Consider the following 15,173-nt stretch of genomic DNA (forward strand, 5'->3'; position numbering starts at 1 on the left):
CCCTAAGAGTGTTCCTTCTCTTCAAAGGATTGTACAACTGCCATCATTGAGTTTAACTGCTCCTTTTGCTTCTTGACAAACCCTGGAATCCAGAAATGATGTTTCTTTATTCCATTTATTCTAGGACTTCCCTATGTCTGCCCAACCCAATTGACTCATTTTCCTCTTTCTTCCTTGTTTGAGCCCAGGGAGTGCTCACCTTGCTTCATTCTTTCCTACTGCTCATCCCCTCCACTTTGGAAACAGATCTCCTTGTTGAGCAGTTCTCCACAGCATTCAGTTTGTAGTTGATAGCTGGTCTACACAATGCCTTCAAAATCTAGACAGGCTTACATAAAATCCTTGGGTGGTTTTGTTATGGTACATTTATGTGTATTGATACAGTACACCTGAACAGCCAAAACTTAAACTGACCATATAGCGTTATAGTATATTACAGTGTATTATTTCTGAACCAGCATTATACTGAATCTCTTCTCTTCAGGTGTATGTTTTTTTAACTTTGGAAGTAGGGTGAAGTGACATCGTAGAACTGTTTCTCTGTGAAAGCTTTCAGATGAATTGTCAATATCCCACATAATTACACTGCTTTTCTGCACACTAACTTCTATGTATGGCAATTACATACCGTAGTACTGCTAAGAATGCATGGACTTCATACTGCAGCAGGCAGCTAATAAAGACCAACCTTTGTGAGTGATGGTCAAAGTTAACAAAGCCACACTGTGATTATAAATCTGTTTTCTAGACTTTCCCCTTGACAGAACAATATTCTTTTCCTGATGTGCTATCCAAAGAAACCTGATTATTTGAAATTTCTTCACTCTAACATCAGTTCCCGCTTTTATAGGCTTTTTTGTTTTCCTCCTCAGCTTCACCTACTGAACTATATAGACTTCAAACTTTAGAGAATGTACGTGATGTTCGTGATTGTCAGAGATGGGCTACTTAACTTAATGACTCAATGGTCTAATTCAGGGTGGCAGAGCTCATGAATAAATGAAGAAAAAATCTTGTCTTGCCATGACAGCTGTGCTTTGAAAGGGTTTCATGGTACTGAGAATAGAACTTTACTGACAAGTCCATTTCCCATCAGTATTAATTATTTTGTTTCCAGTGTCTTGTCCAGTGAGACATTGATTTCATCCTTATGAATGTTGATGTGAGAAGGAATGTGGTAAATATAATGCCAGAGATATACAAGTGTTGTAGGTATGTGACAGCAAAGAAGTTGTTGTCTATGATACTGTTGTTGTCCTCTTCTCGTAGCAGTTGTTAGACAAACAGAAGGACTTTACAAGTGCCCCCCATAATTCATGTGAAAATGGTCTATTTGGAGACAACCTACACATGCATAGCATTCTGTTGTTCATGTACTTTCCTTCGACCTTGTAAATTCAACATAAAGAATACTTATGCATATATTCTAATACCTTACTTTTAAAACAAAATTAGTGATGTTACCTTCCATTTCATACCATCTTTTGTTCTGTCTCTGTTACTTGATCAGTCCGCAGCACACTCATAGAGCATACTCTCTATCTTAGGGGAAAAACTTCCTACTCATATTACCAAATATGTGCTCTGATGTTCAGTGAGACATATTGTTTAAACAAGCGCATTTTGTAACTTATTTGTCATACTCGCCTGTTGTTTTTTTAATAATATAAATATTCATACTGAGCAAATCTCATTCTCTATCTTAAGTGAGCCAGAAAGAGATTTTGCCTTCTAGGAGGGGAAAATGGTATATTGCCTAATCATGAAGAAGCTGCACTTGCATCTTCCATAGATCAGATCCTTAGCTAGTATCCACAGGTGTAGCTTGCAATATGTACATGCTGGAAAAATAGGAGGTCCAAAACAGTGCCTTATGAATTGGCTAAAATCATCAACAGAAAGTGCCTCCTAGTCTTGAAAACAACATACTGAGAAATGGCAACTGCCTAGGGATGAATGGCCATGAGGCTTTCAAAGGAGTGGCACCATTTAAGTGTGTTTTCTTTACTTACTAAACCACTGTGCGAGGCTCTTGTTCAAAGCTCTTATACTGGCTGTAATGGCAGCAGAATGGACTAGTACTGCACGTTTAAAAGTCTGTGTGGGTAGGAGAGCGCACACGACAGGTTAAAGAGAAGGAAATGGTAAAGAATAAACATGAAGAATTGGGGGTAAGAGGTGGAAATTAGAGGGATTTCCCCCCCAGACCCAGGTTAATTTCAATTAAACAGAGCAACACCTGTGTTTATCTTCTATTGCTGATCTACAAAGGAGGGGGAAACATTCCCCAACTTTACATGTAAAATAACAGGTTTCCAATTTACTAACCCATATCCCTTTCCCATTGTCCAAAGAAAGAGGGATCATACAGAGAGTCTTTTTGGTGCTATTAAGGATAGTAATAACTATTCCTTTTGTGGAACAAAGAACACTGCTAGTTGTCTGAGATGTCCTGAAGCTGCTGTTGTTAAATCCTAGCTCTGTTCTTTGAAACCAGGACAAGTTGTAGGAAGTGTTGCACACAGTGAAGTTATGAGGGCTGTCCAGGTTAATGAAATTTATCAAATTGAGACTTATGAAACAAAACCAAAAAGAGCTAGGAAGAATGTGGGGAGGTTGGAAGGACAACGAAGGGAAGGGGGAGCCATCAGTGACCTATACTGCCTATATTGCTACAGTTGTATTGGTGCTGAAGGTTTAGCTGAAGTCTTGATCGTCCTCTAAAAGGGAGAGAGGTACAGGCTCCAGAGGATACCAGTTTGTCAGCCAGTCCTAAATGTATTATTTTTAATCTACCTTTGTTCCCCATCCTGATTTGCCAGAGATTTTTTGAGCACTTTGGAAGATATAAAGGTCATAAAAAGTCCTTTCTATGGATATTTTTCTAGCTAGGAGGTTCAGGCCGTTATTTTTCTGTTACTTTCTCCTTTTGTCAGTTCTCATAACAGTTCTCCTGCAGTTTCCTGAAGACTGTCTTGTCTGAAATGGTTTATTAGTCTATCTCAGATTTATAAACCACTTTGTAATAGGCTGTATTAGATGTTTAAATACCCTAGAAGAAAGCAAGCTCCACTGATTTCTGCCTAGTTGCAAAAAACATCTTAAATGCAGAAGGGAGTGACCTGTGACTGGGTATCTAGTGCCATTTTAGATCTCCTAGCCTCCAGCTGCTGTGAAAACAAAGGCGTGAGTCACCATAGACCCTCTCACGGATGTGCCAACCCATCACGGGTGATAGGCACCCATGTTCAGACATCTGAATTGCTCCCTGGAGATCAGAATGTCTTGCAGTAGCCAAAAGTGTAAAGATGCAAAAAGAATTGTTCTGTCATCAGTGTGATGAAATGGCTATATTGTGAGATTGGCAGCAGAGATATTTTTTTCCCACTATAGTGACACCTATGCTTTTGCCACCACAAACAATGTCAGATTCTTCCCTGCGTATATTCTAGCCATGAAAAAAGCAGTTTCTTCCTAGCCATGATGAAAGAGAATCAAATGAATCATTCTGTATCTTTTAGCATAACGAAGATGATTGCTGACTCCTTATCACTAAAAGGCATGGGAGTACGTTGCTAAGTTGGTACTACATTTGGAGCTGAATATGTTGCTTAGAAAATACAGGTGTATGTATAGTCTCTTGCTCAGTGGTAATAGCATAAACTCCACATAGGTCTCTTGAAGTGGGCAAGTGCTCAGCACTGTAAACAACTTTACAAGGATTTAAGATCATTTGAACCTCCAAGAGGCAATGCATTTTTACTTATTCCAGACTTCTGAGTAATATTTTATCAAGAAAATAGAGAGATATGTTAGTGGTTAACAATTCAGTGTATTTTGCTTACTCTCCTGAGACCTGACCTCTGAAAGTGGAAAATAACAATGGGAAGAGACTAAAAGTTTTAAAAGATTAAAGTAGAAAGCCTTATTTCACTAATGTGAGTTTTTCCTTGCAGGTCAGTTGTATTGGGAAATAGTCATCATTGAAGCAATTACATCTGTTATGAAATGTCACATTTTGGTAGATAATCTTTTATGTTCTGGCACTGAGTGGTACCTCCAATTGTGTTTTCTGGGCTGGACAGGGAGTGTCTTACTATCTCACATTTCTGTGATATTAAGCAATTAGTGTGACGCTGGAAGACAGTTATAGCATGATACAATCTCACATCAAAATGTCAGTGTTGCCAAAAGACATATAATATTGAAAACAGTGTAATGTTATATATATCAAAACACTGAGATCATTGTTTGAATGATCTTCTCAGTAGAAAGGAGGATCTGATATTTACAGTTAGGGCCTAATTCTGCACCCATTCAGTGACAAAATCTGGGTGCAGAGTGATTTTGGTCTGCATGGGTGGAGTTTGCACAAGTCACTTGCTGATGAGCAATCTACCATAGGTAAATGCCTGTGAAACTCTGTAAAGGTTAGGCTGGAATGCTGTGAAGGAGGAAAGTGGTATTGGTATACAAATAAACAGGGTGATGATCTCATCTGAAGGTGAATTACTTGAGCTGTATTAAGCTATAGCTTCAATTGTCATGTTTCTGACTAAGGAAATAGAAATTTTGGCTTCTCTAACTTTTAAATGTAATTTTGCAGTTTGCAGCAAGCGTAGCTGTACCATGTAGTGTTGATGACATGCATAGTCTTCCCTTCTAGTGAGAAAGTGACTGTGATTGAACAGCCCACGTCACCTTGGCCTACTGTAATCAAACCCCAATGGGCCATCGCCCAGCGTCTGGCCAGTCTGCGATCAGCGGTGGACATCAGGGGGCAGGGAGCTCCTGTGCTCACAGGAAACAGCAGTAACCCAAAATAGCCACCTCTGTATTGTTGCATGAACATCAAATACTCCCTTGCGATAGCATAGACATACGTTTGTTGACTTTATTATGCTACAGTAGCTCACAAGTAGTGATGTGCTTCATTTAACCCATTTTGTAATATTTTAAACTATGCATTGAACACACGTTCATTCTGCACCTGGGGCCTGATCCAAAGCATATTAAATATGTTTGAAAGATTCAGTCTATTTCGATGATTTTTTGGCTCAGGCCTTCTATTTCTCTGAATGCTGTTGCTTTTTTTTTCTTTTTTTTCTTTTTGCTCATGGGCTGCAAGGGTTTTTTCTTTCTTTTAGAAATAGCTGCATTTAAAATAAAAGCAAGGAGTTGCACAAAGACAACCTGCATTCTCTCTCTATGTACACATTAAATGCAGCTGTTGTCACATGTATAGTGTTGTAATCGAAATACTGGGGCGCTATTCTGTACTCATAAGGCAGATGGTAGAATTTCTTAGAAAATATTACAATCTAGGTGAAAATTGTCATTTTGTGGAAAGATAAAGAGCTACAGAGAAAATAAATGGTGTAGCTAAGTGAAAAACTGATACTCAAAAACTGGAATGCAAATGTATGCTTAATGGCTCTCCACTCTGTAGTCAGATGTTATCCTGTCCCCAGATACTCCAGAAAACTTTATCAGAAAGGAGAGTACAGAATTTATTTACAGCCATCATAAGCACATTAAAATACTAGCAGGATAGATAGTAGTATAGATTTTTAAAGTAGAACTAATTTAAAGAGAACTGCAAAGCACGCTTGACATCTTGGAACCTACTGAGTATCCTGCATACTTTGAAGCCTTTGTCAAAGAAAAAGCCTCCCACAGTTGCTTCAGAGGCTTTAAAGATTTAATTTTGATTTTAAATTGCCTATTTGCAGTATTGTCCTCCCCCACTGCCTCGTCACGTCTTGTATGTTAAAATACACAATTTAAAATGAAAAGCATGCTTTTAATGCAGCTGTGGGGAAAGGAAAAACAATGGACACAAAAGTTCACAGAGGCTTTGGTGCTGGACTAAAATCATCATTTGAACTAAAATTATCTGGTGAAGTAGACCACAATTTCAGTCTGTCATAAAGATGATAATTTGGTCTAATATCTGATACAACTTCTATTATTAAGGAAAAAAATTCTATTTTGTTTTTTCAGATGCAATTGTGTGGAACCAGAACATCCTAGCAATAAAACCTTACGATACTGGCAGGACTACAATATATCTGCATCTGATGTGCCATGGGGGAACCTAACTGTGTCAGTAAGTGAAGTATTGGAACATAATAAATAAAGGCCTAAATACAGCTAATTTTGTGTCTCCTACTGCAGCAAGTACATTGAGAAAAATACCATGTTTTTTCTGATATTTGTTCAAATAAAGCTTAAAATATACTTGACTGGACAAAGATTATCATAGACTTCATAGCCTTATCTCCTTTTGTAAGCATTTTGCAGCCTTTGATAGTACACATTACAGCAAGTATGTGCATTTTGTGCCCTGCTTTGGAAACTCCTTGACACACTAGCACAAGAGTTTGACTGAGATTAAGTCTAAACATGTCAAATGACAACGCATTTGTCCTAAATTCTGCCAGATGGCAAAAGCAAAGTTCCCTTGTGTAGAAAGACTCTAGAAGCATTTATTTCCCCTAAAACATTCTTACAGCTGTTTGGGCTATAAAGGAGAGGGAGGAGAGGAATTTTGTAACATTTTCTGTTCAGTGGCCAAATTTCTCTTTTACGTAGGCCTTCAGTGTTATGTATGTCTTAGTTGTGTAATTCGTTTTCCAGGGGAGTGGGGGAACAAGCTACAGTTAGTTTGAGGAGGTTACATGGATATGTAACTTGTTTCTAAATGGTACAGTTTTCTAGGTTTAAAGGCTTTATTGCCTCAGGTTTGCCTTCTTTAAAGCAACATATACGACCTGATTATGTCATATTGAGATCAGGCCACCCCTTTTTCTCACAAATGGATCATTTCATTACACAGTCAAAGAGAATTGAGTGCAAAAGACACCGAACCAAAGGGTTCTCTCAAAAATATAACTGAATTAACCCCATCATGGGTACAACCAAATGAAACTCTTAAATGCCAGTCCAGTGGACCATCTCCAGCAGATACTGTTTTTTCTTTCAATGGCAAGAATACAGAAGACTGGTGTCCCCCTACCATGAGTTAAGCAAGAGCTGCCTTTCATGGCTGCTCTTTCTTGATAGCAAGGACTGCTCCTCAATTCTGTTGGTGTGGCAACAGCAGAGAGAAAGTTGAGAACTGCTGGCCTGAGGGATTCCAGCAATCCAGAATGAATATTCTCAAAATTGCAGCACACTCTAAGAGCATCTGTGCAGGGGCAGACTCCTCCTCTCACTTTCTCAGATCTCTGACAGTGTTTTTCAGAGTACATTTGCAGCTGAGGAGATTTAAAATAACAGATTTTGTTTTAACTATAAATGTAAAAGACCGGCTGCATTATATAAAACCCTTTAAAACTTCTGTAAAAGCTTATTACCGAAACTTGAGTTTACATGGGTAGCAGTATAACTGACTAACTTTTCCCACTAGTCCCTTGTCAAAGAAATAATGGAAATTTTTCATACTTCCATATATGTATTTCTTGCAAGCATCATCAGGAAACTTCAGTTCTCCTGTTCTAGAGAACTGCAGTAAAAGGTTAGACCTACTTGTCTCTATATATTTGGTTGATCTCACCCCACTGTCTTTTTTACTGCTCGTTCCTTCCTGTTGTTTTTTGTATCTGATTTAAAAGTTTCAAGTTTCTGAAGATCTAGATTGGTACTCTCTTAAAAACAGCAGTAGGACCAACAATTTTTTTTGCTATCTAGGACAAAGCAAGTGTGAGCAAAGTGTTTATTCTGATGGTGACAAAATACTTTTCAGTAGGTATATGATGAAATTTCATCCCTGTGCTGTGCCAACATCAAGGTCTAGCTCAGGCCAGGACAAGTTTTTTATTTGATGTCCCAGAATCTTGAGAATTTCTTCTGGATTTCCTGAGAATTTTTTTTCCCCATCTAAAACCTTTATTTCATCAGTCAGAAGTGCATAATTTTTATCCCAGGTTTACTGCTATACCAGTATAAAAAGTTTTGCACTCCTTTGTCTCACATTCATCAGATAGTGACTGTGGTTTTTTCCTAGCCAGCCTTTGTTCAAAGCCAAAATTTCTCATAACATGTCAAGCCACAGCATTGTGACATGAGTGATGAGCCAATGACCCGGTTCATTTGATACTAAAATATCCTGATCTGGCAGGATATTCCTGCCTGGAATCTCTGATTCTAGGTGCTGCATTTCTTTTTGCTTAATATGTGTGGTGGGATTTGGGAAGGAGAAGGAAAGGATTGTGAGTCCAGAGCTTGTAGCTCACATTTTTAGAGCTACTCTTTTTTTCTCTGCTTGTTACCTTGGAACGAGTATGGTTTTAAACATCCGAGGATGGTGTTGGAGAATTACTAGGTATGTTTTCTACTGTATCTGCATATTTGATTGTATAGTATATTGGATAGAATTAATGTTACAGGTTTTGGGGTTTGCTGCATTTTATCAGATGGCTTTTTTAAGAAAAAGATAATTCGTGGAATGTGCTGCCCCCATGTGGTATTAAATGTATTGGTCTCCTTTTAGGCTAATACTGTACATTCTAAGTAGCTTTTTCTTGAATTGCTTGACCTGAGAAGTTAAAACAAAAAAATCGGTTCTTGAGAATGCACCAGGAGCAGCCTTTCTCTTGGTAGCTTTCGACCTTCGCCTTGCTCTCTTGGAAGGAATTAGGAAGTGCAAATCTGTGTGTGTAAACAGAAAATAAGTAAGTGTACTTGTTCAATTTGAAATAAATCTGGTTTCATATTAATGACTTTATTTATGGTATGTCTTAGTGATGTCATCATTTAAAACTGGTTAAAAAGATTCTTTTGAGGGTTTGAGATTTTTCCATTCAGACTAGATACAAATGTTAGGAGTTTTAATTTTTAAAAGAGTACATATCTAAAAATTATTTTACTATTTCTAGTAATTCATTCTGTTTGAAATTTAGGAAAGTAACTGGAAAGCAAGTATCAGGGTATTTTTCAGAACAATACTACTTTGCTCTTCCTGATAGGAATGTAAAAAGTTCCACGGAGAGTTTGTTGGACGAGCCTGTGGTCATCATGGCCCTTATGTTCCAGATGTCCTCTTCTGGTCTGTCATCTTATTCTTTTCCACAGTGACGCTGTCATCCACACTGAAGCAGTTCAAAACTAGCCGATACTTCCCAACAAAGGTGTGTGACTTTTTTTTTAATTCACAAGTTGTCATTAGTCATGTGTAAGCATGAATTCCATCTGCATTGCAAATTCAATTAACTGCTGGCGAAATGGATGCTGCATCTTTTCTCTGTTAGAGAATTGTATCAGAGTAAGCATGGTTTTAACTGTAAGCACAAAATGGCTTAAAAGAGTGAAGAAAAATAAGTCCTAAATCACACATGAATGTTTTAGTTAAAATTGTCATTTTTCTCAATAATCACAGGTACGATCTGTGGTCAGCGATTTTGCTGTCTTTCTCACTATTTTGTCTATGGTTTTAATTGACTACGCCATTGGGATCCCATCACCAAAACTTCAGGTTCCAAATGCTTTTAAGGTAATTTGTTGATAAATTGCACTGCCTTATTATTTTGACAAAGTAGTGTGCTATAGTGGGTTTATTATATTTTTTTTTTTTTGTCATCAGGGAGTAGTGACAATATTCTGAATTTTTTGTGTTGACCAAGTATTATGCAACTTCTCTGTTTAGTGGCCTATGTAAGTGAGCCTCTCCCATCAGGCCTCTTCATGCTTCCTAATGTCTTCTGTGTGAGGACCAACCTGGCTCAAATTACCCAAATCCTAGACTACTGTAATGTTTTGGGGCTCCTTCCAAATTCTGGGCTCATTGTATCAAATACAACCAAGTCTCTAATATCCCAGATGATTTTATTATATGTAGCTGCTCTTTTTGGTATTGTAGGAAGTTTGGTATTTTTCTGTGCTCTTACATAGATTCATTTTAAAGGAAATCATATCCTAGTAATGTTTTTGTATGTATCCTTGTGAAGTTGGAATGTAAATAATACTTAGAGTTCTGACTGGTCATGCATGACTCTGTTTTTATAGCCCACCCGAGATGATCGTGGCTGGTTTATTACTCCTTTGGGGCCTAATCCCTGGTGGACAGTGATAGCTGCTGTAATTCCAGCCCTGCTTTGTACTATCCTTATCTTTATGGACCAGCAGATCACAGCTGTCATTATCAATAGAAAAGAACACAAACTAAAGGTATTCAGTCAAATAGTTGTATTTTCACTGTTGTTTTCTGCTTCAGGTTATGTAATGTACCTTCATCTACTTGAGTGTGCTAATTTATTATATGTTATATAGCACACCTTTAAACTGTTACGCTTTTTCTCTGTTGGTCTGTGTCATACCTGTGCCCTGTGTCAGTGATTCGCTGCCTTACAGAAGTCTTTATGAATGTGATTTGGAACAGATATTCTCAATGAAGTGCTATCCTCTATGCTTTATTAGAAGTATGATACCCATGCACCTAAAGAAAAAGATCTGAAAGTGAATAATTTCCTTAAGTACCATAATATGAATTGCCTTTTCAGATACTGATAGCATTGTTCTACTGGATCGGATTTTGAAAAACTATTCAGGGGTTATTTTGTAATATAACTATTTTTTTTCCTCTCTCCATCCTTCTCTGTGGTTATACCCATCCATTTTTTTATGCCCTTCCTGTTCTAAAGAAGGGAGAAGAGTAAAATGGAGCTTTAGAGGCACAATAGGTTCTTAAAACAACATAGGACAACTTCCTGCTCTGTTCTCTAACACTTAGTTGCCTACAGATGGAGAGAGAAAAAGGGACATCACCCCTCTGAAAAACTGTTGGGCAAAATCTAGCAGCAGGTTTCTGTACATGTATATGCAGCAAGCTTAGGCTTTTTTTGACATACTTTTAATAAGCAGCAATCCAATCCCAAGTTGCTTTAGCAAATGCATTTGCAACCTTCACTTTGCACTGCCTCTTCTTGGATGATTGTGACATTTGATATGTTCTTTTTTTGCCCTCTTTGTCAGCCTGGCTCTTCATGTCAATCCATAGCATTGCATGTGGTTAACTTGACAGATGCAGGAATTTGCTGCCAAGCTTTGGAATGTGTTTTTTCAGCACTGGCATCTGGGAGTCAGATGGTCCTCCTGGCTGCCCCCTTGTCTTGCTGCGTTTTAGTTTTGCTGGGGTCTGGTGTAGCATCACCTGTTGCTATGCTTCCTTTTCTTCCCATATGTCAGGTTCCTCAGATCATGTATGAATGTGAGGAAATGCTCTCGGATTCTGTATGCATTAGCAGCTACATTCCTCATAAATGTGTCAGAAGGTAAAAAAAGGTGTCTCTGTTAGGATTTAGAATTAAACTCTTTCTTTGAGTGCATTGTGCATGTAACTAATATCTGTGTTTGACACATCTCTGAGTTTGTCAAGATGTGTCTTGGAGATAAGACTCATAAGCACTTTTGGGGAGTGAGGGAAGGTTGCTAGAGTTGATTCTTTTAGTTTTCTTTACTTTACATGAATTCCCCTTTTTAAATAATGTAAGCAAATAAGATGGCATTTTCATTTCAATATGTAGCTTACATTTTCATAAACCCAGACGCTTCCCATTTTAGAAGTAAAAGTTGTCTTCAGAAAGAAATGATTTGTTTGCTTCCAACTCGTTTTCCCCTCTTTTTTTATACTTCCCATAGCAAATTCTGAATAGTGCACATTTCAGCTTTTGGCAGTCTCTGTAGCAAACCCTTCCAAGTTTAGTTTAGTTACTTTTTTTATGTCAAAAGGCATTTGCATGGGTTTACAGGCAAAATTATGGTTCAACATATTCACATTGTTTGCATGAACATCACTGTTTTATCAGACCATGACATTGGATTTGTTGCCATATTGCAAAATTTTGTGGAGATAACTACCTACCTGACTTTTTAAAGGAAAATAGCTTGAGCTCCTGCTTGCATGTGTGGTGGTCCCAGATACTTACTAAAATTGAAAAGAAGTATTCCTCTCAGCTATGGTAACAGATGTCTATATAACCAAGCTTGATGCACATCATTGGTCATTTTCAAGTGCAGGTTGTATTTGCAGGTTTTTAAATGTATCTAAGATTTGACCGAAGAGTTTTATCCATTACTACAAAAGCAAAGAAACATTCTCCCGTTGGTAAATTTATGGAGTATTTGACGACTCCAGATGATCAAAACCCAAATGAATGTTTATGATTGTACTTTTAAGTATTGAATAGGGAAACCAGTAAAACAGTACCTGATGATGAATATTATTTTATAGTTTAATTTAATGGATAGCTTAATTATAGATTAATTTCTCTTAATTTCTAGCAATCTGTTCTTGGATAAGATGAAAGTACGTTAGTGAAAACTTATTACTATCACATGCTTACCATCTATAAAAACTGTAAAAGGGTCAATGTGGTTTTATGTCCCCTTATAGCATAAACTGACTCTGCAAGTGTTAAGAATTTTTGTGTAGGAAAGAATCAAAATATGTATTTTCCCACCTCTTGTATAAGAATGGCTGGAGGGTCTATTAAGATTAGTGCAGTGGAAAAGTTGGCAGTGCAGCTGGATGTTCTGCTTACTGTTATCCTTGGAAGAGATTTAGTTAAAACAGAAAATTTATGTATTTTCCATTGTCTTACTGGTGTCTCTTGTATAAGCAGGAAGGGGTTTTGATGCCTGTTGTAAGCTGGATTTATGATATGTATGCTTAACTCATAACTGGAATGGATCTAATAACAGTAAGCATTTCTTGTGAACTAGTAAGAATTCCCCTCAGATAACCATTTACCATCACTGCTGACCCAACCTGGATAACACATACAAGAAAGCTATTTTTTTCTTACAAGTCACACATTTTTTAATTGTCTCTTAACTGTTCATTAGGAATGCCTGCCAGAAGTGGTGTTCTTAATTCAGATGTCATTTTATATCTTCTTGCTGTCATTACTTTTTTTAACAGAAAGGATGCGGATACCATCTCGACTTACTCATGGTGGCAGTGATGCTTGGAGTGTGCTCTATTATGGGATTGCCATGGTTTGTTGCCGCCACTGTCCTCTCTATTTCCCATGTGAATAGCTTAAAACTGGAATCGGAGTGCTCCGCTCCAGGGGAGCAGCCAAAATTTCTTGGAATCCGTGAGCAAAGAGTCACAGGGCTCATGATTTTTATCCTTATGGGCTCATCTGTCTTTTTGACAAGTATCCTGAAGGTAATTTGGGGAAGGAAGGAAAAGCTAAAGTATACTGCACTGCACTGAACATTTCACTGTTGTTACTCTATTATTTAATGAGTGCCCTTTCCAGGCACATTACTAACATAATGCTACACAATGATAATCTAAATCGGAGTTCTAATTTTGCATAATAAAACGGCTAGGCACATCTTAACATTTTTAAAACAAAACTGTTGTCATGAAAATCTGGCCTGACTGAAGTCAAAGGGAATTCTGCCATTGACCTGTATTATACGAAGATTCACCCTCTGTCTATACTTTGAGCCCATGGCAAACTACCATGAAACAGTCTTGCTAAGTTATACCAATAAGTAAATTTACTTAGAAAATTTAAGAATTTTGTGATTTCTGGATAATTTAAAACTATTTTCACAGTTGCAAGAGAAGTTCTTGGAAATGAACACGAAAATTCTCTTATGCTGCCTGCATACTCAACGCAGCTCACCAGTGTCCTGAAACTGGGTGTTTAGTTATATAGAATCATAGAATCGTTTAGGTTGGAAAAGATCTTTAAGATCATCAAGTCCAACTGTTAATATGCATATATATGCATAATATGCAATTATATGCATATATAGTACCATCTGTATACATAATACTTACTGTTTCTAAGAATTATCTGGCCTCTGTGCAATCAGTGAGAGTTTTGCCACTGGCTTCAGTAAGACCAGAATTTAGACTTGCCTGTTGTCACAGTGAAGGCCGTAAGCCCTTAGAACTTGCACTTCCCAGTAGTATTTTATTAAGTAAATCATAAAACCTTTACTTTGAAAACACAGAGAACATGCATTTTGCGTATTTAGTATTTAAAACAGATACTTACCTATGGAAATATTCCTTTACCTCCACACTGTGCGTGGAGAGCCTGAAAATGTAAAATAGTCTCTTACAAAATCATTTCATAGAAGTCATTCACCCATTTTGAAATGCTTACAGCACAGAACCTTTATTTTAGCAGTATGAAGTCTTTTGTGTGCATCTGGGAACATTTTTCTGAGGATTATAGCTTTACTATTCAGATGCTGTCCTGAGCAGTTTTTTAAGTGAAGAATTTAAGTATGTACAAACACTTCCATTTTTAGTGTAGTTCTGTTAATTTTATTAATAGTGAATAAAGTATATTGTAATAAATGCCCGTGAGAGGAAAATAAAACTATAAAGCCGAATTATTCCTATGCTTTATACTCTGAGAAACATTATTAATTTTTAATTGAGTGACTCTGAATTTACAGTCTGATTAATGCAGGCATATGGCACTTTGAATTTCAACTGTTTAGAATGTCTTTCTAGAAGCATTTAAATTTGTTAAATGGTATTTAATATGCTCTTCCCTTTCTCTCCTTGTTGTGTAGTTTATTCCTATGCCAGTACTTTATGGAGTATTTCTTTACATGGGTGCTTCATCTCTAAAGGGAATTCAGGTAAAATTGTTTTATGAAGTGTTTCTGATGATGCTTTCTATAAAATGTGTAGCTATTCTTACTATATTATTTTATTATCTTTTGTGTATAATCTTAAAGGAATGTTGCCAATCTTAAATTCTTGAAAGTGACTCACTTAAGAAAGGAAAATGGATTATCTTTAAATAGAGTATTCCCTTTAGGTAATATGCTCCAATTTTTTATTTTTTAGGTGCCTATTTTTCTGTTCTCCCTTGTTATCAAGGGAATTTTGGCTGAGCCTAAAAACTGAGTAAAAACTGTCAGGATCTCTTCCCTCTCCCCTGCCTTCCTGTTCACTTGCTTGCCTGCTGCCTTTTCAGCCTCCAAGTTAGTGCCTTTGTAGTGGTACGCTTGATCTTGAACTTTGCCTATATGAGACTTCTGGCTAGCTTGCCCTAAAACTAACATGCATGAGATTTTGAAGATTTTCTGTGCAAATAAATGCCCCAGGCAGGGAAGTGGAACTGCTGCAAGTCCCATGCTACTTAATTTCTGGTCTCGGGGTTGAAGGGCAAGTCTAGTGGAAGGGCACGCTT

General features: G+C 37.3%; 1 protein-coding gene across 2 annotated transcripts in view; it reads left to right on the forward strand.

Moving 5' to 3' along the window:
• The window catches only part of SLC4A10 (solute carrier family 4 member 10), a 124,209-nt gene that overhangs the window by 97,023 nt on the left and 12,013 nt on the right, over nt 1-15,173 (forward strand). For both annotated transcript variants that reach the window (XM_035896211.1, XM_009640735.2), the window contains exons 15-20: nt 6,004-6,109; nt 8,970-9,131; nt 9,380-9,493; nt 10,006-10,167; nt 12,920-13,171; nt 14,548-14,616. In XM_035896211.1, coding sequence (XP_035752104.1) covers nt 6,004-6,109; nt 8,970-9,131; nt 9,380-9,493; nt 10,006-10,167; nt 12,920-13,171; nt 14,548-14,616 — 865 coding nt within the window. The remainder of the gene's footprint in view (nt 1-6,003; nt 6,110-8,969; nt 9,132-9,379; nt 9,494-10,005; nt 10,168-12,919; nt 13,172-14,547; nt 14,617-15,173) is intronic.

Source organism: Egretta garzetta, unplaced genomic scaffold (genome assembly GCF_000687185.1).
Source record: "Egretta garzetta isolate BGI_Z169 unplaced genomic scaffold, ASM68718v1 scaffold16, whole genome shotgun sequence".
In the NCBI taxonomy this organism is placed as follows: Eukaryota; Metazoa; Chordata; class Aves; order Pelecaniformes; family Ardeidae; genus Egretta; species Egretta garzetta.